Source organism: Chiloscyllium plagiosum, unplaced genomic scaffold (genome assembly GCF_037043375.1).
Source record: "Chiloscyllium plagiosum isolate Xiang-an unplaced genomic scaffold, Cpla_swu_hap1 HiC_scaffold_8, whole genome shotgun sequence".
Taxonomy (NCBI): Eukaryota; Metazoa; Chordata; class Chondrichthyes; order Orectolobiformes; family Hemiscylliidae; genus Chiloscyllium; species Chiloscyllium plagiosum.
In genome coordinates this window covers 65934160-65957954 of record NW_028270146.1, presented here as the reverse complement: position 1 = coordinate 65957954, position 23795 = coordinate 65934160, and the positions used below count along the sequence as shown (strand labels likewise).

Genomic DNA, 23795 nt, shown 5'->3' with positions numbered 1-23795 from the left:
TTTGATGTATGGTAACCACAACACCATAAACAAACACACAGACCTAGACACCATCTATCAACCCCTCAGAAAACAAACAGGTAATGACATCACCACAAACCCCAGGTTCCCCACCCAGGCCAAACATATAAATAGAAAGTTGGAGACAACAACTTCGCTTTACTTGGAGATTGCCACTGATGTTACCTAGCCAGGTAATGAAACGTCTAGATATCAAACCTACAGCTCAGCGAGCAAACCTACACTCTAAACCTCAGCCTGAGCTACAAACCTTGCAACAACCTTTTTCACTATCCTATCTACCTGCGATTTCACTTAAAAGGAATTATGAACTTGCACTCCCCAGCTCTTTACCATTAAATGTAAAAGTCCTGTCCTGATTTGTCTTTCCAAAATGCAGCATCGCACATTTATCCAAATTAAATGCCACCTGCTACTCCTCAGCCCAGTGGCCCATCTAATTAAGATCATGCTGTACTTGGAGATAACCTTCTTAGCTGTCCAGTACACCTCCAATTTTGGTGTTATCTGCAAACTTACTAACCAAACCTAGTTCACATCCAAATCAGTTAAATGCCGAAAAGCAAGTGTACCCTAAAGATGTGCATATATAAACACTATCATAGAAGGGTGATTAAGAGGGCAACACCAACTAATTTTTCCTCTCTCCAGTCATAGGACACTGAAGATTAATTATCCCAACCAAGATTAAGCAACTGAGTTCAAACCAAATTTGGGATCTTCCTGGCTATATGCAATTATGCACTCAACTGTTGAAATGGTGGTATTTAAATCTCTCAGACTACTAACTTTGCAAGTTTATTGTTTAGGAGCGATTTCTTTGTTTCATGAGTCAAGGACTTTCAATATATCACAAATTCTGTAGAAACATTTTAATAGAAAGACAAACAGTTTTCACTCTTTAAAATGTACATTTAATTCTACATAAAGGAACTGTATAGTACATATTCAAAGACAACCATCTTTACGCTAAGAATTAACAATGTTCAGATGACATCTTTTCCCCCTGGAATTGCAACTGTACAGAACTGCATCATTGGTCGAATACAACAGATTTAAAAACACTGAAAAGAGGGGAAGGCTAGCCCTTCTATGAAGTTTAGTACAATATTTCCATACAACGCCATCTTGAGAAATACTCTTTAATTATAATCAGAGAAACATGTGCATACAAAACATTGTAAAAGTACAGGGTCTAATGGCAATTTTAAGTCTCATGGTTTTCAAATAAAAGTACTAAACAGCAAGCAAGACTTAAGGCGGCTTTATCCTCCAGCTGAAAGAAAACATCCCTCCTTTTATCAGGTACATTGTACATAGCCTTCCTAAAGTCATTCTTTCTTTTTCAGTCTCCTGTGAATTAGTGTTTTTTGTCTTTCCTGTCCAATTTATGATCTCTTTCAGTCCGTGAAGATCTTTTGCCTGAATGACTTTCTGTTATAGATCTCTTCCTATCTAACCGTGACCCTTTTTCCCTGGATCCTTTTAAGTCTTTGCTACTGGGTTTTGATGACTTACGATCTTTGTCTGCATTTGAAGTAACTCTACGCTTTCGATCTGAGCTCCTCCTCCGCTTTCTGTCCCTGCTGTGACCCCGACTACGACTTCTACTTCGACTCTCACTACTGCTGCTAGTGCTACTGCTGCTATCTCTGCTACTACTGCCACTGCTACTGCTAGTGCTGGAACTGCTTCTACTGCTGCTACCACTGCTCGAGCTACTGCCACTGCTACTGGTACTTGAACTACTACTCGAGCTGGTGCTACTGCTACTCCGACTGCGACTTTTACTCTTGGTCTTCTCACGACCTCTGCTTTTACTCCTGCTACTACTCTTGCTCCTACTTGTGCTTTTCCTTGGTGACACCCTAACTGGTTCCACTTGTAAATCCACTGGCTGAGTGTTTACAGGACTTTGTGCTGGCTCATTCCCAACCGAACATTCAAGCTCAGGTTCAGGCTTGGGTTCGGATTCCAGTTTGTATTTCAACTCAGGTACTGGCTTGGGTTCAGGTTCTGGCTCCAACTCAGGTTCTGGCTCAGGCACAGGCTCAGGTTCCTTAGAAACCTCTTCTACTCTCTCCTCCCTACACTCATCTACTTCCTCCACCATATCCTGATCATTCTCTACATTTTGGCTTACTTCCTTATCATCAACAGGCATACTCTCTGGCTGGCTGTTGTTTTCCCCCTCCTCTACCTCCTCCTCCTCAGCCTCCACTTCTTGCTCCTTGTCCTGCTGTTTCTCTACACTTTTAACTGCAACTACTTCAACTTCCTCTTCTGCTGCCTCCATTTCTACATCATTATTCTGGTTACCCAAATCCTCCACCTCTTCATGGTGAGCCACCTTACCCTCCTGTTCCTCGTTTTGTTGCTCTTCCTTCTGCACCTCTCGCTGTTCTTTTTCCTTCAGTGACTGACGTCTAGGTCTAACTTCCATTCTGTTAATTTGATCTGCAAACTCCAGACGCCTGTGTTCAAAAATACCTGAAGATTCAAAAATAAACAAACTTGCATACAAAAAACTTAAATATAATGTAGCACCATATCAAAAAGAAATAAATCATAGTGGTGGTGCAGGGAACATAAGAGATGATAAAAGATCATATTAATTAGATTCTGTTCAAATTGATATCCATGTTATAGGCCATATTCCTAGCTTGACTACGAGAGATGTCCATTACAAAGATCAGCTAGTTTTCTTGCTTCTTAAACAATTAGATATTTATAGGGGTAACATGGTTGTAGAAAACAGATTATAAATACAAACAGCGAAGGGGGAAGGGAAACAGGACATGCACTGCACACCTTCCAAAAATGAAAACATATCCTTTCTACACATTTATTTCCAGTGCATTATGAAAACCTGCAATAATTTTGCAAACAACATCTGAAGAACTGCCTGACAGGAATAAACAGTTCCTGTAACTCCCCATGATACCAGACCTTCCAGCACTTTATTTATAGCTTGTCATTCTGAAATCACTGTTTGCTCCAAAACAAAATCAAATATGAATGGGTTAAATCTTTTTTTAAGAGAAAGAACTATCATTTTAAGTCAAAGAAAGAGAGGCATTCTAAATTGAGTAAGAGAAACTGTTTCAAGTGGTCAGATTTCATTTTGCATCTCATTGAATAAAAATATGTCCTCAGTGAGGGAATAGGACTGGAACTTGAAAGATTCAGTATTGAACCATGGATACATTGCATCTTTAAAGTATTAATATACACTTAAGGAACTAAAATTTGTGCTACTAAAGATGACTGCAGTAGAAGAAGAATTACTATCAAATTAGTCAATAGTTACCTAATTAAGTCATTAAACTTGCAATACCCTATGCATAAAACTAGTTAAAATCTGTCAGTCAGTCACAAACATTAGACTGAGGAATTAAGAATAGGGCGCTTAAAAAAAAATTAGGGTTTGACTCTTCAATACAAAGTCCTGTACTCCCCTGATAATTTTTAGAAATATTTTCACTACTTCCTTGTAACAGGCTGTGCATAACGAGATGAATATTAAGATTTGCACCAAACAGTGTGAAATGAAACCTTGAAACACTGAGGTGTAGAAATAGATTGTTCTGGAACTTTTGAATCCATTTGTTACAACAAATACAAAATTCAATCAACTAGACAATGTTAAATATACAGCCAAGGTCTCCCAGGAGTCTCACTCAGCACTTTAAAATGATACAGCAATTTTATTTTAGCAATACTCTTATTTAAAGTTACTGTATAACTGTGGGGAAAGATGTGGTAACCTAGTAAATATGCCAACAGCCTTAGAACCTAAGTACTGCATATTCAAGTCTCAGGGCAATTTATGAAACTGAACTAAAAAAAAATTGTAGATTTACATAAGCAGCGGTGACTACAATAGCATCCATGAGGCTAAATATGACAATTATTGGTCCTGCCTTACCAAAAAGTCAAGTCCAACATTGAGGTTTAGATTGAAAGTTATCAGGCTAACCAAGGACATACAAAAACTTTTGTCCTTTCTAAACCGAAGTAGTAGGTATAGGCTTCTAGAGGGACTGAAGGTGAGATTCAGCCCTTTCAAATCATTCAACAGGTTTGATATGCATGCAGCTTGTGAAGAGGAGCAAACACTGCAGGAAGGTTGAGCAAATTGACCACAGCATCATGATGCAGTGGCCATTCAAGGGGTTTTGGGGAGGGTAGTAATGATGGTGTTTTTTTTGGAGAGGGCAGTGTACTGGTAGGAAACACCACGTTCTCTACATTAGAATGACAAAGTCCAGAAAACTGCTGCTTGCCTGGTACCATGGAGAGAAAGGGAACGGAACCAATTATTATCACTGACCATTGGGAGGATTAAGGTAGACTTTCTGCAGAGTGTTTCAGGATTGAAGTACAAAAGGTAGAAATTCCTGAATCATTACTCAAGCCACAAGTAAACGGACAGTAAAAACGAAACAACAGATGAATGTGTGGTTTAAAACTTGGCATGGAAGAATCGTAAGCGTGGCAAATTAGATTCTAGATTAGAGTGGTGCTGGACAGCAGGTCAGGCAGCATCTGAGGAGCAGGAAAAATCGACGTTTCGGGCAAAAGCCCTTCATCAGGAATCACTTTTGCCTGGCAAATTAGATACTAAGCGTGCAGTTTAAAACCACAATGTTTAGGGAGGGGATGCAAATGGTTTCAAGGAGAGAAGATTTAGAAACTTTAGACAGATAAAGACAAGACAATAGCACAGGCTACCAATGTAGCTAACAAGACTAATTCTTACAGGAATGGGCAGAACATAAACATAAGGCTGCCACAGCAAATAAGATCGGAATAAAGAAAATTGATAAAGGGACAGAACTAAAGGCTCTTTATGACCAGACAGATGATTTGGTTGCAAAAATAGAAATACCAAGTGTGATGCAATAGCCAGACAAAGTTGCAAAGTGAACATGGTTGGGACCTGAATAAATCAGGAGAGGAAGAAAAGGAGATATGTAGCACTATAAGCAAAGGAGGAGATCAATTCAAAGTGAGAAATGATCTTGGCTCAGAATATCCAAACATTAAAAAAGGAAAGTCATTGGCTAACGAAAATAATCATGATTTTAATTTTCATAGAGTTTGAATGAATTGAATCAGCAAATGTAGCTTTGAGAATGAGTGCATTCACTGAGTGTATTCAGGTCAGTTTCTGAGAACAATACATTTTAGAAACAATCATGGAATAGGTTACTTTAGATTTAGTAATCTGCAATGAGACACAATTAAGTAATGACCTCATAGCAAAAGGATCCGCTAGATAAAAATGAACAGGACACGACTGAACTTCACATCCAGTTTGAGTGAGAAATTGGGGTCTGAAGTAAGTGTTATCTTAGTAATTGCTTTTATTCAAAATTACAAAGACACTTTCATTAATGTGCAGTGGAAAAATAAGGTAAAAGCTAGTCAGTAGCAAAGCTGTGGCAAACTTCTAAGGAGCCATTTCGTAACTCTCAAAGATGCATTCCATGGTGCACCTCCTTTTGTCTCCACCTGTGGCTCAGGATTTTGGGATGGTTTAAACATAAGATTGACGAGCTGCATAGATCAGAGCTAGCCCAGATAGAGTCGTAGAACCATACAGCATGGAAACAAACCCTTCATTCCAACTTGTCCATGCTGACCAGATATCCTAGATTAATCTAGTCCTATTTGCCAGCATTTAGCCCTGATCATTCGAAACCCTTCCTATTCACTTACACATCTAGATGCCTTTTAAACACTAATTGTACCAGCCTCCTCCACTTCCTCTGGCAGTTCATTCCATATATGCATCGCCCTCTGTGGAAAAAACTGCCCAATAGGTTCCCTTTAAATCATCCCCCCACCTTCTTACATTAAACCTATGCCCTCTAGTTTTGGATGCCCAACCTTGGGAAAAAGATCTTAGCTGTTCACAATATCCATGCACCTCATGATTTTATAAACTTCTAATGGTCACCCTTCAGTCTCTGATGCTCAATCAACAAAATCTTAGAAACTGGCAATAGTTAAGTGAGCATGCATAAAAATTGGTCAATGGATTATAAATGTGAAAAAAGCATGTTGTGTTATGAGGAAAGATTCAGTAAGATGGACCTACACTCTTTAGAGTTAAAAAAATGACAAGAGATTTCATTGAAACTTTAGATTGAGAAGGGGCTGATAGTGTAGTTGCTGAGAGAAAGGATTCCTACTGTGTTGGAATTCTGAGAACGTGGAGGTACAGATAAGTGATCGCCCACTTGGATGGAAATAAAGGAATTTCTCCTCAGTTGCTAATCATAGAAATTCTTAAAAGGAATCAATTCATATATATAGCTCTTAATGTTTACACAGAAATAAAATGATAAAACAGTGCATAGTTCAAAACAAGTTATTTGAACAAGGATTATTCAAAACCAACTGCTCTTGAAGTGCTTAGAAAATCTACCAGTAAATGTTAAAGAGTGCTCAATAATGAATAGTACCAAAGAAATCTCTAACAGAACGAAGGTAACAGCTTTGAGGTTCAGATTGCTGTGTTAAGGCCACTCTCTGCTTGAACCATCAAAACTCAAATCCAATACCTGCAACTTCAACTACATTCTATGCTAAACAAGCCTCTGGACAATTTTTATAATCTTTGGGCTCATTAACACTCCTAGCAACATGGGTCACTCCATAAAATTTAAACAAACAATGTCAACTGTTCAATACAGCAATGAGTGTCAAAGTTTGAGATTTCATCTTTTAATTGCGGACTGGCCAGACGTGTCAGGTAGGGGTAAAACATTCTGGGTATTTTGCAAATGTGTTATGGCCAACATTTTTCTTTCAACTGTCACCACGACAGAAGATTATCTGATGATTTGTCATTTATCTGTGGGATCTTGCAGTGTATGTACTGGATTCAGTGTTTCCCTACTTCATGATTGCACTTCCAAAATGCTTTCTTGTGGGATATCTCAAGGTTGCAAAAGTACTGTATGAAACCTTTCTAACAGTTATCCTTTAGCATTTAACTCGGAAACCACTTGTGACTGATTCAGACAAGAGTTTCCCTGTCAAACCACCAAAAACGTTTTCATATTTTAAACAGACTATCAAATGTCCTCTTAGCTTTGTGTGTTCTGGGTAAAAAAAGTTCTATTGCCTCAGGTCTCTCTTTAAAACTAAGATTATCACTCCTGAAATTAATCCCCCAAATCAGCATTACACATTCTGACTCTGATGTTCCTTCAAATTGCTTCTAAAACCACATATGTTAAAGAGTGCTCCAAAATACTGCCTGGATTTTATATGAATATACTGTTTCTGTTTAAATGAACCTCTGATCATGATAGAATATTTCTGAAAGACTGCTTAGATGCCAGGAATTCTCTCAACTGAACTGGTCACCTTTGGAACTTACCATGAAAACATGGTAGCTATCAATTTAATGCAGGAGAAAATGGGGACTGCAGATGCTGGGGATCAGAGTTGAAATGTGTGGCAATAGAAAATCACAAACCAGGCAGCATCCGAGGAGTAGAACATTTCGTGATGAAGAGTTATGCCCAAAATGTCGATCCTCCCGCTCCTCAGATGCTGCCTGACCTGCTGTGCTTTTCCAGGGCCACATGAATTTAACGCAATCTCTTGTAAGGCTATAAAAAGACATTTTCATTTATAGAACATAATCTGTTTATTGGGCGGGGGGGGGGGGGGGAGGAAGAGGACACAAAGGTGTTGGATGGGTGATGTTTGAAGGACCCTTTGAATGGAAACTTGCTTGACTGCCTCAGAATGTTGGGCAAATATAAAGTGTATTTGGTTGCACAGTATGAGAATAGGATGTGTGCACACATTGGCACATCAGTTTTAGTAACCCAAAGTAACACCTTGCAAAAAATCAGCCTTGCACTACCTTTATCTTGAAATAAAAAACAAGATTGGTTTGGTCCATCTCAGTTGGACATCATTTGTTACAAATGGCCTGCTGGTGCAAATAAGTTCAAACCGGAGCGGTGAATGAATCACAATTCGACTAATTTTTATTCAGTATCATAGTCATTCATTGCTAAACCTATTCAAAAAGAGAACAAAACTGACCCAATTTGTTAGTTAAAAAAAGAACTGCCGGAATTTTTTTTTGTTTTTTTTTAAGATTAATACTTGAAACTTGGACTGACTTTTTTTTTTTAAAAACAAAGTTGCAGACTCATAACTGCATAAGAGATAGGAACAGAAGTAGACCAATCAGCTGTTCAAGCCTGATCCACTATTTAAAATGAACATAATACACATTTAGGTAAAAACAATGACTGCAGATGCTGGAAACCAGATCCAGCACCATTGATCCATAATACACATTTAACTCAAATCCACTTTTCTGCCACTTACTGATATCCTTTAATTCCCCAAGATCAAAACACTTGATTACCTCAGTTTTGAATATACTCAACAATGGAGCACTCATAACCCTCTAGGAGTAGAGAAATCCATAAGTTCACCAGCCCCCCTCAGTGAAGGTTGCTTCCCCTCATCTCAATCTTTAATGGCTGATTTCTTGGCCAAAAGTGGTCTACCTAGTTCCAGATTACCCAGCCAGCAGAAACAACCTCAGTGTCAAAGTCGTAGATTCCTTCAGCATCTTAAATTTTTCAATAAGACAGTTTTTCAAAAAAATTCAGAATGCAGACCCAATTAACTCAACCCCTCAGCATTGGGCAATCTTCTCATTCTATATTTGATGCACTGCCTGCAAAGCAAGCATATCTTTCTTTAGATATTTCTTCCATTAAAGATCATTATGCCAATTTGCTTCCAAGCAGTTCACTGTACTTGCATGCTAACTCTTACTTGTATCCATACCTTCATTCCTTTAAAGAATATTCTAACTTTGCATTCTCAACCATGTGAACAATCTGAGCTCCCCTCATATCATCATTAACATCCAATGTTCAGGGGTTTAACGAATTTTTCTCTCTGCAGTCTGTCCTCCGTATATTCCATTTCATTCTCATTTGAATAAACAATAATGATTTTAATAGGTTGTTTTCTATTAAAAACAGAATTTCTAAATACAGACATTAAAAAAAAAATCAGATTCTTGACAGAAAACCAATTGCTGAGCTACCAAGAATTCAAGTTGAGACTTCTGAAACACAAGATAATGCCCTTAAATTGTCCTCTGGACTTGCTGCTCTTAAACTTGATTTGGTCTTTAACACAAACATTTCTTTACACACACTATATATCTTAGTAATGAAATTGTGCAAGGCCCAAATCTGTCTAGATTTAATACTGTTCCAATATTTTGGCAGCCCTACTAGCACACTCCAAATGGGGGACAAAAGAAATGTCACCTCAAGACAATCCCTTTCACCTTGAGGCCACAAAAAGCTCTTTTCTCCCTTTCAAACACAATCATTCTCTAGTTATTAGTCAATAAACAGCTATCCCTTTACAACTTCTGAACTGCAAATATCTTATACCCACCACATTATATTTTGATCTTACACTCAGCACCTGTCTCTTACATTATAAGATTTTCAAAAAGGGTGCCTGCACTTGGGTCACACTTGGCCTTGCATCTTAATAACTTGTTTTTATAAAACACAGCAATCCATATCATCCACTTGCTAGTCTCTTTCTTTAGAATAACTGTACACTGGCCATTCTGCAAATCCTGTTTCTATACATGAACCAGTGACATACCGGAAAAAAATGATCACAACTCAAATTTTTATTTTGTTTAGCAAGCTACATTTCTGAAATGACATGATTTAAACTGGCTTCAGGTAAGGCATTATCTGCAATTCTACTGTAAAAACACTTACCATTCATCTTCCTTTGGGATTCATCCAAAAGTTTTTGAGTAGCTGGACAATGTTTACCAGGTATATAAAATAAATGAGGCTTTGTCTTGGTTCTGATGTACTTGATTATTTTTAAATTATGTTCATTCCATACATCTTGCTGTTTGAAAAAGGAAGAAACATTAAAGATCAAGCGAATGCAAAATTCACCAATTTCCTATGCAGACAACAAATTCCTACCAACTGGGCCAGTTCCACTTTTTGTTCTAGAAGTCTTAGCTCAGTTTGTTTAGCACGACGCTCCTCAAATAATTCTCTCCTTTCATTTTCTACTTGTTTACGTTCTTCTTCAGCTTGCACTTCAAGTTTCTGCTCTATTTCCTGACGTCTTTTTTGCTGTTGGTAAGGGAAAAAAAAAAGCATCAAAACTCAAGAATTTTCAACCTCAACTCTACAATGTTCATATCTGAGAATTTAAAACAAGAAATCATAAGTTACATGACACCATGCTTAGCCTAAGAGGTTTATTTTAAATCACAAGCATTCTGAGCACTGCTCCTTAGTCAATGGAGCAGCGATCCAAAAGCTTGTGATTTCAAATAAACCTGCTGGACTATAACCTGGTGTCACGTGACTTCTGACTTTGCCCACCCCAGTCCAACACCAGCACGTCCACATCAAAATAAATTTAATTCAGAAGAGTAATTTTATGCCAGCTGCATCTTGCCATTCATATTATCACCAGAATTTCATGTCTAGCTTTCTCTCAACTTACTCTGATAATAGCACAGAAAACTGTTAAATACTGCAAAGGTTTTGTTAACATATCTTAAATGCAAGTAATAACCATGAAATCACCAAATTTGTACATTTAAGTAGAATGAACTATGCAGTCAATCTTCACGGTCAAGTGTGGTCGAACTGCCATTAAGACAGACATTATTCAAGGGCACCAGAGGCAAACACACATCTTTCGGTTGCATCAATGCTTAAGTATGCCGACAACTTATTCAACATACTAGCATTGCATGTGTGCATATATATTTCATAGGTAAGTAACATCCTCTTACAAAGCCTTTAGGTTCAATGCGATGCACAATTTGTACTGAACTTAAATAGCACAGATTGGTACACTGTAGAATGATACAAAAACGTTTGAATCAATAGGATTTCTGAAGAATCAACCAAAATCTTCAGAGATCACCAAAGTAATGAAGTTACGGATTATACAGCCGTACAGAATAATTTTTAAGTAAACTTACATGTCGCCTTGGACAACGAGCTGCAATCTAAGAAACAATACACTAATTGAAGTGCTTAAAGTGAGCCCAAGAATCACCACTGGACAAAGGAACATTTTTTGGCATGACAGTTATTCAGCACACTATCAAATATTTAGTTTGTTTTAATCGTTGAGAAACACCACTGAAATCATTAGCACAGTTCAACAGAAATTGAAGTCAACATTTTATGAATGGATCTGGGGGACCAGAAAAGAGCGAGTCAGCACTTTGTCCTATCATCCTTGGGCCATGTTCAAATTCATCACCAAGTGATACAATGATTAGTTTTAACAAGCGAGAATATTTTGTAAGTCTTCAGGATCTGAATCATTATTTGTCATTAAATCTCTCCCTATGGGGAGCACTTCCTGACTGGCAAAATCCAAATAATTATTCACATGGCATCATTTAGAGCCACTCAGCACAGTTAAAATATGTACATTACACCTCTGATTCAAATTTAAACTGCGGCTCAGCATTTCATTAAAAATTACTGTAAAGTGAACATGGAAATAGATGCTCTTCATTAATGTTGCATTTAACTAATACAGCATGTCATTCTGAACTGGTCCAGATCTACTGTTCGTGGTAAATAATAACCCTGATCCTCACTAAATCACAGCAAATATAATAATCGCAGTTTTCTTCTGCCTGGAGACAGAATACTGCATGGGATTGGAACAAAATTTGAGACACATTCGAGTTTGCCATAATTTAAAAAGTTACAAAGATTGTGTACATGCATTTTTGAGGTAGAAACTGATCCATAATGACATCTGTTGCACTCTATTTTGATTTATCTGAAATATTTTCAGATACCGTTGTTGTACTGTAATAATCAGGACCCAAATTCTCGATGCAAAATCCAGAAAGTGAAGAGCAAATACAAAGAAAAATATACCCTCTCAGTTGCAACATTAGATTCCTGTTTGAATTTTTGCAGTGTACCCATCAACAGGCCAAACATCCGCCGATTCCTATTAAGTAGAAGACAGCAATTAGACACTTTGTACTTGTTGCTTTGGAATTGGACCAAAAACTTGTCAAGAATATACTGCAAAATAAATTCATCAAGTATGATGATATTACAATTTATTCCTGGGGTTGTAGAGTTTTTAACCATTAAATACTCCTCTAGCAGTAGGACTTCTGACTAACAACATTTGAGTTAGCAGTAAATAGTTATTCTTAAAAAACAAAATGCGTTAACAACAACTGCTCAAACCACTTCCAGTTCAGCTTTGAATTAAGTGCTCATAGCCAAGTAAAACCGCTTGGTTACTTTTGCGCGCACACCAAAAAAAAAAAATCAGATTACATACAATTTGTAGCTTTAGTTTACACCGGTGCAGACTAGTAAATTACACTGGTCCAAGACTGGAGTGCTATTTATCCTCCTTGTACATACTCTATACATCAATAGAAACAGAAGTTGAAACCAAGTATCGTCTAGAAAATGTGCGAAGTCTTTTTCGTAATAAGTTCCAAAAGGGGTTAATTTTTGACGACTATACTGTGAAGTAGAGATACCTTTCTTTGCCCTTTTCATCCATTGTTTGATCTTGAATAAGGTCTCGGCGTGTTCTTTCTTTGGAGGTAGCAACAACAGAAGACTGCAACGCTGGCTATAAAGAACAGACTGAAATTAATAATTTCACTTCAGCAAACATTTGTCACTATCTTTTTAATGGGAAAAGCCAAGTCACTGGAGACACTTCTATAGCAATAGACCCTGTACTCTGATTGCCAGTAGGCAGTTCAACTATGGCAGCATTTTAGTGGAACCTACCAGAACTCTTCAGAACAGATTGTAGAATCAGTTCTGAAGATGGGTCACTAGGACCAAAATGTTAAGTTTTCTTTCTCTCCACAGATGCTGCCAGACTCGCTGAGTTTCTCCAGCAATTTTATTTTTCTTTTGGAATTCAAGCATCCATTGTTCTTTCATTTTTTAAAAATACATTTCTTCACTGACATCCAAAATCTACTTGCTTGCAAAGCTCCTGTCTAGCCCAAGTCTACCAAAGCAACTTTGGAGTTAATATTGTTATGTTTGTACTGAATTTTACAAAGATCTGGGAATAGCCTGATTCGTGGTTCCCTCTGTGAGATCTGATAAACGGTGATCGTGTAAAGTTGACCTGAGAAAGACAGGGGAAAATTGAGACAGAGCACAATTTCTGCCTTAGGGATCACCATAACAGCAAACCTGTAAAGTCCTCCCTTTTGTATCAAATTGAGAGAGATGCACAACAGTCTAATGACGGAATAGCCTGACATTGCCATAATTATGGAAACATATTGTAGACAATGTCTAAGACATCATCAACGCATCCCAGGGATGTCTTGTTCCAGGGGCATGAAAGACCCCTCCAGGACTGCAACAGTGGGATAGAATCAAGAACAGGTTGGCATGGTAGTCCTCAACATTCACGCCAGCTGCCACAATCTTATGGCCGCAAGTCAAATATTAGCAAGGAAATCTCCTGCTAATTCATATCTACCAATCCAACCAACTTGAAGCAGAGGGATTCAAAGGTCTATCACCAAACGTGACTGGTTATCACCTGCATTGACTGAACTGGCTGAGTCAAGAAAGACATCATATTGCTGACAAGTCCAGCAGTAAGCTGCTCAATAATCTTCATTTTGCATTGTCAGTACCACTCAGTAGCTAACCTAGTTACAATATTCATCCAAGCACAGAAGAGGAGCAGAACTTCAGGGGTGATGTGAAAGTGACAGTCCTTAAAGCCACATTCAACCAAGTCTGACAACAAGGAATGCTAAAAACACAATAGTTAGTGGGGAAAAATCCTCCACTGGCTGGAGTCTAGCTAGTACGAAGGAAGGTGGGTTATGGTAGTTGGAAGTCAATCAACTCACTTCCAGGAGATTCTTGCAGGAGGTTATCAAGGTAATGTCCTGAACCCAAACATTTTCAGTTACATCAATTACCATACAAGTCCATCATAAGGTCAGAAGTAGGGTATTCACTATTGATTACACAGTATACTGGACAGCACCATTTGCGACTCATGCAGTGAGAGACAACTGGTCAGGATAACATGATAGCTTGGGTTGTTAAGTGGTAAGCAACAATCAGGCTACACAAGAAGATGATCATTGACCAGCACAACAAGAGAATCTAGACATTGCCCCTTTACATTCAATGGCATAACCATCACCAAATTAAGTAAGGTTTGGGTTGAAGTGTGAGATTTTATTTCAAAGCTTTTTCCCCTAACAAGTCATGGTGATGGAGCTTTCAGGAAGAGCGGAGGGACTTAAAATAAGGTGAATCAGATCAAGATGCTGTGTCATTCAGACTATCTGAAAGGTATCATATCAGGGATTTAGGAGCATTTAAAGGATTTAGTAAGTTTGTGGTTCAGCCAATTGCTATGTCTGGGATTTTGTTCTTTATAGAATTCTAAAGTTCAAGAACCACAAACATAACATTTTCACCACTCAAATGGAGAGGTATAGTTACAACAATATTCACGCAGAACAACATTATCCAGGAGAAAGCAACCTGATTGACTGGCATCCATCCCTTAGGACAAGATTCACCTTGGGATGGTGATGATGTCTTCAGTCATACTCTCAGCATCATACATAGTGTTAAGCTATTGCTCAACTAATCAGTATTACAATTCCCTCAATTTTGAGAAGCTTACAGATGTAGGTTAGGAGTTGTCTGCAGGGTTTACAGGGCTGTATTTGTTGTTGGAACGAGCTCTAAGGCAGATATGGCTGTCAGTGCTCTGCCCCAATTTCCCACATCATTAGATGTCTATTCTCATCAAGGAGGGCTTGATCATTTTCAAGACATGAAATGGGGTCACAGTGGATAAGGATTTGGAAAACTTTGAACGAGAAAGGCAAGCAGATGCATAGGAACATAATCATTTGCAAGTTCCAGCCCAGATCCTACACTATCCCCACTTGGAAGTATATCGTCACTTCTAATTGTCACTCGGTCAGATGTCTGGAACTCCCCAACAGCACTGTGGGTGTCAATCCCCATGCCCCGAGGAACTGCAGTGGTTCAAGAAGCGAACTCACCACATCTCCTCCAGGGTTGTGAGGAATGAGAAATAAATCCTTGCCACTTTCCACATTCAATGAATGAATAAAAAGGTACAAATTATCTATCAACTGAATCAATAATGAGCAGAAGTTTTATTTTGCAATTAAGCAATACTTTTTTTGTATCTTCATCATCCTCTGCGTCGCTGTCTTGACGTGACTCTCTCCTAGATCGACGATCTCCCAGCCTATTAAAAGAGAGCACCAATTGGATTTTGAAATATAATTTATTCATGCACTTGACTCTTAATTTGCATGCAGCAAAAACATTATCACTTCTACATAGTGCATTTGTTTGCACCCTGCACTAAAATCTAAATACTCAACTTTGACTTCTGTCGACATGTTTCTATTATAATCAGACTACAAATATGAAGCACCCACAGCTCCCCAAGTATGATTTGATCATCAAGAGGCACAGTGGGATGAAATAATTATTTTTATTTTCTAGCGGAAAAAAAAGGTCTGATTCTTGTTGAATGTTGCACATTTCCAGTGATGATTAGCTGTTCTTTTGGAAACAATTCCAAATCTTGTTGCTGATTTTGTTTGTTCATATGATGTGGGCATGGTAGGCCTGATTTGGTAAGAGCAGATGCAAGTCTGCATGCTGATTACATAGCTGAGAATTTCAGAAGATTGTACAAGTGAGAGATCACTAATTAAAAATACAGATTTTAGCATTAGTGTATCGAACTTAAATCGCTGAAGGTAGTTCCAAGACGAAAGCGAGGATTGTCGGTATTGGAGATCAGAGTCAAGATTAGAGTGGTGCTAGAAAAGCACAGCAAGTCAGGTAGCATCCAAAGAGCAGGAGAATCGACATTTTGGGCAGAAGCCCTTCATCAGGAATGCAGTTCCAAGTATTTTGTGGTATGTAGAGTAACTTCACACCTTGGATGCAGTTGACTGAAGGGTAATATTAAGTGTGGGAATATTGAATTTGGAGGTGCAATATTCAGGAAGACATACAAGTCGGGAATCCTTGATCTCAGGACCAACTGGTTTTTTGAAAAAAGGACATTTTGGGTCAACTATAATTCGTAAAGGCTCTTCGAAAAATAGCTTGGCTCTACCCAAATAGACCTCAAAGTGAAGATACTTTTCCCCAAAAGGGTCTACAGACATGCTAAATTGTGCCCTTTGGGAAGGAAAAAAAAACTGCTTTTAGATCCGCTCAAGCCAAGGAGGATATTGCAGATGAATGCGTAGCTGAGGAGCTGATGAAGGGGGCAAGGTTTCACACTTTTGTGGTCTCTTCAGGGTAGAAATGACCTACATCTAAATTGGAAGGGAATCAATATTCTTGGGGGGAAAATTTGCTACTGTTCCTGGGGAGTCCTTAAAATAGTGGTAGTGGTGGTTTGGGGTGAGAAAACAGAAAAGGATAAGGCTGGTACAGAAAACATGTTTAATAGTCCACATTGACCAGACATCCCAATGTATCTAATCCCATTTGGCAGCCCTTAGCCTATATCGGTACAAACCCAGATGCCTTTTAAGTGTTGTCATTGTACCAGCCTCACTCATCTCCTTGTTCCATGCAGACACCAACCGATGTGTGAAAAGTTGCTCCTTAGGTCCCTTGTATATTTTTCCCCTATGGCCTCTAGTTTTGGACTGCTACCCTGGGGAAAAGACATTGGCTATTTACCATACCCATGCCCCTCACAATTTTATAAACCTCTAGAAGGTCAACCCTCAGCCTCTGACGCTCCAGGGAAAATAGTCCCAGCTTATTCAGCCTCTCCAACCCTGGCAACATTCTTATTAATTTTTTCTGAACCCTTTCAAGTTTCACAACATCCTTCCTGTAGCCGAGGGATCAAAATTGAAAGCAGTATTCCAAAAGTGGCCTAATCAATGCCATGTACAGCGGCACCATGACATCCCAACTCCTATACTCAATGTACTGACCAATAAAGGCAAGCATGCCGAACACCACCTTCACTATCCTGTCTACCTGCGACTCTACTTTCAAGGAACTACAAACCTGCACTTTGTTCAACAACACCCCTTAGGTCCTTACCATTAAGGTGCAGACGTCCTGCCCTCATTTGCCTTTCCAAAAGGCAGCACCTCATATTTATCTAATTTAAATTCCATCTGCCACTCCTCAACCCATCTGATCATGGTCCCGATATATTCGGAGGTCACCTTCTTAGCTGTCCACTATTCTACCAATTTAGGTGCAATCTGCAAGCTTACTAGTCATAAGTCATATGTTCACATCCAAATCATTTACACAAATGACAAAAAGCAGTGGACCCAACACTGATCCTCGTGGCACATCACTGATCACAGGCCTCCGGTACGAAAAGCAACCCTCCACCACCATCTGTCTTCTATCTTCGAGCCAGTTCTGCATCCAAATGGCTAGTTCTCATGTATTCCATGCAATATATCCTTGCTAACCAGTCTGCCACGAGGAACCTTGTCAAAAGCCTTACTGAAGTCCATATAGATCACATCCATCGCTCTGCCCTCAAACCTATTCACTACTTCTTCAAAAAAACTCAAATCAAATTAGACAGATAATTTCCCACACGAGTATCATGAAGACTATCAGCCCTTGCCTTTCCAAACATGTGCAATTCTTGTCCCAGGATCTCCTCCGATAACTTGCCCTGATGTCAGACTCACCGGTTTATAGTTCCCTGGCTTTTCCTGATCACCTTTCTTAAATAGTGGCACTATGTTAGCCGACCTTCAATCTTCCTGAACCTCACCTGCGGCTATCGATGATACAAATATATCAAAGGGCCCAGCAATCACTTCTCTAGGGTATACCTGATCAGGTCCTCAGGATTTATTCACCTCTACACATTTAGATGTCCAGCACCACCACCTTTGTAATATGGACTTTCAAGGTGTTGCTATTTATTTCCCCAAGTTCTCTAGCTTTATCTTTCTCCACAGTAAACACGGATGCAAAGTACTCACTAAATATGTCCCCCATTTCCTGAGGTTCTACACATACCATCCAAAGACAAATTTATATTTCATAGATGATAAGTTCAATCCCATAATGTCAGTTTGGAATTTTAAACTAACTTTAAAAAACCTAGAAATAGTGTTTGCACTAGCAAAAGTGACCAGAAATCTGTCATCTGCTATAAAATCACAATTAGTTCATGATTGTCTTTGAGGAAGTATACAAGCCTTCGGCAGTTCTGGCCTATGTACACTCAAATCTTGCAATGTTTAATTGATTTAACTGCCTTTTGAAGTGTTTAAGATAGATAAATTATTGTACAAAGGAAACCTGGGGTTGGCAATGTGATATCAAGTTGGTGAAGTTTGTATCAATTTTTAAAAAATAAATACAGAATCTAATCTAAAATGTATGTAGAAAGGTCCAATATAGATAATCAACTGAAATCAGGTTGTGGATAGATTTTTATAAAAGTCCATACAAAAATACATATACATTAAAAATACAGGGTTTTCAATGAACATAAATTTATCCTAATTAAAAAGATTCAATGGTATTAGGAGCGACAATTATAGAATTTCAATACAGTCGCTGATTAGGCAACCTTCAGTGCAATGCAGATCCCAGGAAATGCCTTCGAGCTCAAAAGCTTCCTCAACAACATACTTTTTTCATTGTTAGATAATTTTAGTTTGATTTGGACAAATTCAGTGAGTAGGCAAACGCATGGCAGATGAAGCATAATGTAGTTAATGCAAGGTTTTTGGTAGCAAAAACAAAAAAAGCAGATTATTTGAATGGCAATAGATTGGTGGTGGGGAGGGGGAGGCGGAGAGGTGGAATTCTCTGCCACAGAAACAGCTGAGGCCCAAACACCAGGTTTTCAAGAGAAGATATAATTCTTCAGACTAAAAGCTTCAAAGGATGTCGGGCAAAAGCAGGAACACTGTACTTAGTCAGATGATCAACCATGCTCACATTGAGTAGTGGAATAGAGTACACATACTATGCTCCTATTTTCTAGGTATCTTTTTGATCATCTACATTCAGCATGGACACTTGCAGGAAGGAATGTGATGTGCCATTGTGTATCATTAGTCACATTACTTTACTAGGTACCCATACTATGACAGTAATGTGATTACCATGGAGACTCCTTTACTCCAAAGGTTACTTTTGAGTACAGGTCAGGGACTTGTACTTAATGCTTACCCCATTTATTGCAAATTTGACTCAAAATTCCATTCTGGATCTTGCAATATTATATGCCTAAAAGCTCTAAACAATTCAATGAATTGTTCAAGCAAGTCTTAAAAATTACTTTCATCCGATGTGGGACGCAGTGGAAAAGCAGCATTTACTGCCCTTTCTTAACTAGCTGAATCATATGACTTGCTTGAATTTTTCAGAATCAAACACTGTGGATCTGGAATTACACGGAGGCCAGACCAGGTAGGATTAGCAGGACAATTCCTGAAGGACATTCATAAACCAAATCTGTTTTTATAACAATTGATTTAAAAGATTCATATCACCAACACTGAAAGTGACTTTATATTTTAATTTTATTAATTAGATTATTTAATTGAAATTGATATAGTGGGACTGAACCTGTGTCCGCATGCTGGACTACTAGTAGTGACATAGGAGAAAGTGAGGACTGCAGATGCTGGGGATCAAAGCTTAAAAATGTGTTGCTGGAAAAGCGCAGCAGGTCAGGCAGCATCAAAGGAGAAGGAGAATAGACGTTTCGGGCATAAGCCCTTCTTCAGGAATGAGGAGGGTGTCTCTAATCTCTAGTAGTGTCTCTAGTAGTGACATTATGCAACTGCCTCCTCATGCTTATTAATTTTACAAATTAAGTTACAAACTTAACTTCATCAAGTTAGTCAAAGCAGTCTTATAAGAGTGTTTAACAAGTGTGAAGGATTCGAAATGTGAGAAGCCCAAGATAATTTTGACATTTGCTTAATAGAATTGCTATTACAGCCATCAACGAAGGAAAAAAAAACAAGGGTTGGATTAAGATAGAGGAACAATGGGGCCTTGATGTACACGCTGACAAATCCCTGGAGGTAGCAAAGCATGTAGAAAATATGATTAAGAAAGCATAATGGGCACTTTAATAGTTTAGAGGGAAGCGATGGTCAAACGATATTAATTGCTAGACTGCTAACCCAGGAAACAGGTTTGAATCCCACCACAGTAGATAGTAGGATTTGAATTTAATAAAAATCTGCAGTGGTCCAAAGACCACCATGAAACCATTGTCAATTTGTCAGGAAAAACCACTTGGTTCACTAATATTCTTGAGAGAAGGAGACTGTAATCCTTACCTGGTATGGCCTATAAGTGATTTCAGACCCACCGCAATGTGGCTGACTCTTAACTGTCCTTTGGATAATTAGGGATGGGCAATGAATGCTGCCCAGCCAATGCCACCCACATCTGTTCAGTGAATGGACTGAGGACTAGAAACTGGAATTAGGTTGGATAGAGATTGATGACTTCCTTTTGTGTTGTATACTTCAATTATGTTACCAAATATATTGGAGAAGAAACTGGGAAAACACATTAAAAACACACATACTTGTCTCAAGAATGACTGAATAATGATGCCATTAACCACTTGCCCAAATTTTGTGGATTCTTTGGTAGATTAATTTTACTATATTTTGAAAAGATGTCATAAGGATTCTTCTGTGGAAATTAATAATGAAATTCAGGTTACTCTTTTTGCCAAGCCTAGATATGGTACAATACAGAAGGGCTACTTATTTGAATTTACTAAGCAAGAATTCACCTCTGCATCTCTACTTTATTTTTGGACAGAATACTCATTCAAAATTAAATATATCCAAAACATTAACTCTCAAGTCAGTGTAATAAGCAGTTGTTTTGACTGTATAATTCTTGCAGAGGACTGCACAAAGTCGAATGTCACACTGGAAGGGTTTATGATAAAAGATAACATACCTGCTGAGTGCCCCATCTAAATCTCTCTGTTTAGCTGGGGGACCTCCTCCGCTGTCAGAGAGTCCACGTCTATTTAAGTAAGAAAATAACAGTAGAGTTATTTGCAGCAAGTTCTTTTATTTTTAAATTTTCTTCTTTAAAAAAACGCATCACAAATTAAAACTTCACAGCATTCCTAGTACACGTTAAATTGCAAACTAAAGCTAAATACATGCCAATAAGATCAAACAAAATCACATTCTAAACAGAAATCTTACTTTGGACATTTATAAAACAAAATGCAAATTTTTTAACTTTAGAATATACAACATAGCATAAGATTCCATTCTACCAATGAAAACGTGAAGGCAGGTAAGGAAACAGGTAAAGAATTTCAATCTTACCTCAGTAATCCAAGGCCACGTCCCCTACCTCCACCAGGACCTGCGATGGATAGCCGCCTAGCTTGGCCGGGCCTGTATTTAAAAGTAAATTTCAATTAACAAGTGCTAAAGTCTACCCAATAGGGGATTTTGTATAGAATAAACTAAGAAAATATTCTGGAAGTGAGAAAGACCTTTGGAACTTGTAAATAATATCTATGATCTTCACCCACAGAAGGGAATGCAATAGCTCTAAAGACACCACTTGACTTTTGATGAGGAAACAAAGATTTAGCAAAAAGATGCATACCGTCATATTAAACAAAAGTAATGGCAAACTCTACCAACAATCCACTGCAAAACCCCTTTGAACATAAATGATGAAATGGCAAATAGGGAAACAACTGAAAGGAGTTTTCCTCTTATCATTTGACTTATCACTCATCCCTTCAGATTGCAGTCAATCCTGTTCATGATCACCAATGACTTCAATGAAATCATCCCTTTGAGTCTAAGATTTTCAATACAGTTGACCATTTAAGCTTTCTCTACCACTATGTCACAATAAACTTATTTTCTCCTTTCTTGCTTTTTATTCCTATAGCCTTTAATACCATGAATTCAATGAGATTTCTACCCACTTCTGCCTGATCAGTTCCAATATGACTTCCCCAAACTCTTGCACAACTCTAAACGTAATGCCACCCAACATAATCTCAAATGATGAGGTTAACCTTAATTTGAATGTCAACATACATTCAATTGGTAAGCCTCATGATCATCTTGGCGTCTTACCATCCACCCATTAAAATTACAGAAGTCAGATGGCTTGAGCCAAATACTGGCAAGAAAGCAACCTAGTATTTCCCTCCCCTCCCAAAAATGACTGTTTAGTTTTTTGCAATGTATCTTAATAAACTTTTAGTTAGGCTGAACCTTGATATACTTTTGGTACTAAAATCTTTGTGCTTTTGTTATTGATGAGATTGACTTTGCCTACTCCTTCCAGTTACTCTGCCACAATATGAAAATATTGATCAACAATCATTACTGACTCAACCACAAAAACACCCTCTGCAGTCATCACTCTGGGCTTTATTGAATTATGATTACAGTGCCCTAAAGCACTTATCCAACATTTTAAAAAGATCTAACACAAAGATACCTTTCAATTCTCTGAAGATGAGAAAAACATATTTAAAGAAACGAGCTGATGTCAAATTTGTCAACACTGAGCTCTGGTACTATTTCAGAAAACACACGAGTTGTGGAAATGGGATGGGACAGGGAAGAAACGGTTATTTTGTATTCAGTAGTTTCCTCCAGTTCCTACTTTCGGACAAACAATCGACAAAAGAGTTTGACTTTCTATCATTCTGCAACCATGTTTCAAAACTTCATGGTGTCATTAAATAAGTGCATCAGTAAGTACACTAAATTCAAGAGAACCAATTTATTAGTGGTGTTTTGGTACAGAGCGGAAAGTGACTCGATATTTCTACAGAAAATCCCATTCACTGGCCACATTTATCTTGGTCCCCATGTATTCAAAGAAGCAGAAACATTTATGATGAAACTCCCCAATTTACAATTGGTTACCCCGAAATGTGACTAATTACGAATCCACCTCTTAATTACTGAGGTTCTTTTAACCGTCGCGAATTGGTTCTATGATGGGGTGAGTGAGGTCCTTAAACGCGGGAATCTGTTAGTAACCGCGAAAAGCGAATACAGAAGGGAGTATTTCACAGCCGTGCATGTGTGCAAGGGGGAGGGCGTTCTGCACGTTTCAATCGTCAACATGCGTTGAGAGCAGTGGCCATCGAATTGGACTGATATGCTCTCGCCACTTCCTCCGTTCACTAAAGGGATTGATGACCCCCAGACTCCCCCAAAGCTGGGACATTCTTCCGCTGGTGATTCCCACGGTTCCGCCGGCCATGGGGCCTGCTTGCCGAGAGGCGGCGAGGCCCAAGAACGGGCCTGAGGGAAGCGGCCAGATGGACCAAGGTGTGGGAGCCCACTGGAGTCAATCCCGGAGTCAGGCCCAAGGTTCGGCCTCCAACTCTCCCTTCCCGTGGATTCGTTTCGACGCTTATCCCTCCCCTGCCGGGGATAAGCCCGGGCCCGGCCACCTGGCGGCCCTGTGGATGTAAATCACGAGGCCATGGCGGCCAAACCTGAGGTGCCAAAGGCTGAAAGGCGGTCACCTGAGGTCATTCGGGTCTCGGCCAGTCAGTTTCCGAATGTTCTCGTCCACATTCTTCAAACTTTCCTTCGCTTTCTCCAGTTGATCCTGCAAACTTCTCACCGCCACCGCCATCTTTGCTTTCACCGTCGT

The 23795-nt window shown here is 38.8% G+C and overlaps 1 protein-coding gene across 2 annotated transcripts; it reads right to left on the bottom strand.

Moving 5' to 3' along the window:
• Nucleotides 1-878: 878 nt before the first annotated feature.
• On the bottom strand, nucleotides 879-23795 carry pnn (pinin, desmosome associated protein). Of its 2 annotated transcripts, XM_043697809.2 has the most exons (10): nucleotides 23665-23795; nucleotides 21476-21547; nucleotides 21093-21161; nucleotides 15297-15369; nucleotides 12620-12714; nucleotides 11991-12066; nucleotides 11069-11095; nucleotides 10047-10202; nucleotides 9828-9966; nucleotides 879-2511 (listed from the first exon to the last, which is right to left on the bottom strand). In XM_043697809.2, exons 1-10 carry the CDS (start codon nucleotides 23775-23777, stop codon nucleotides 1382-1384), a joined length of 1950 nt encoding a protein of 649 aa, XP_043553744.1. In that variant the 5' UTR covers nucleotides 23778-23795; the 3' UTR covers nucleotides 879-1381. The 2 variants fall into 2 exon arrangements, with proteins under 2 accessions (XP_043553744.1, XP_043553745.1); XM_043697810.2 differs by lacking the exon at nucleotides 11069-11095.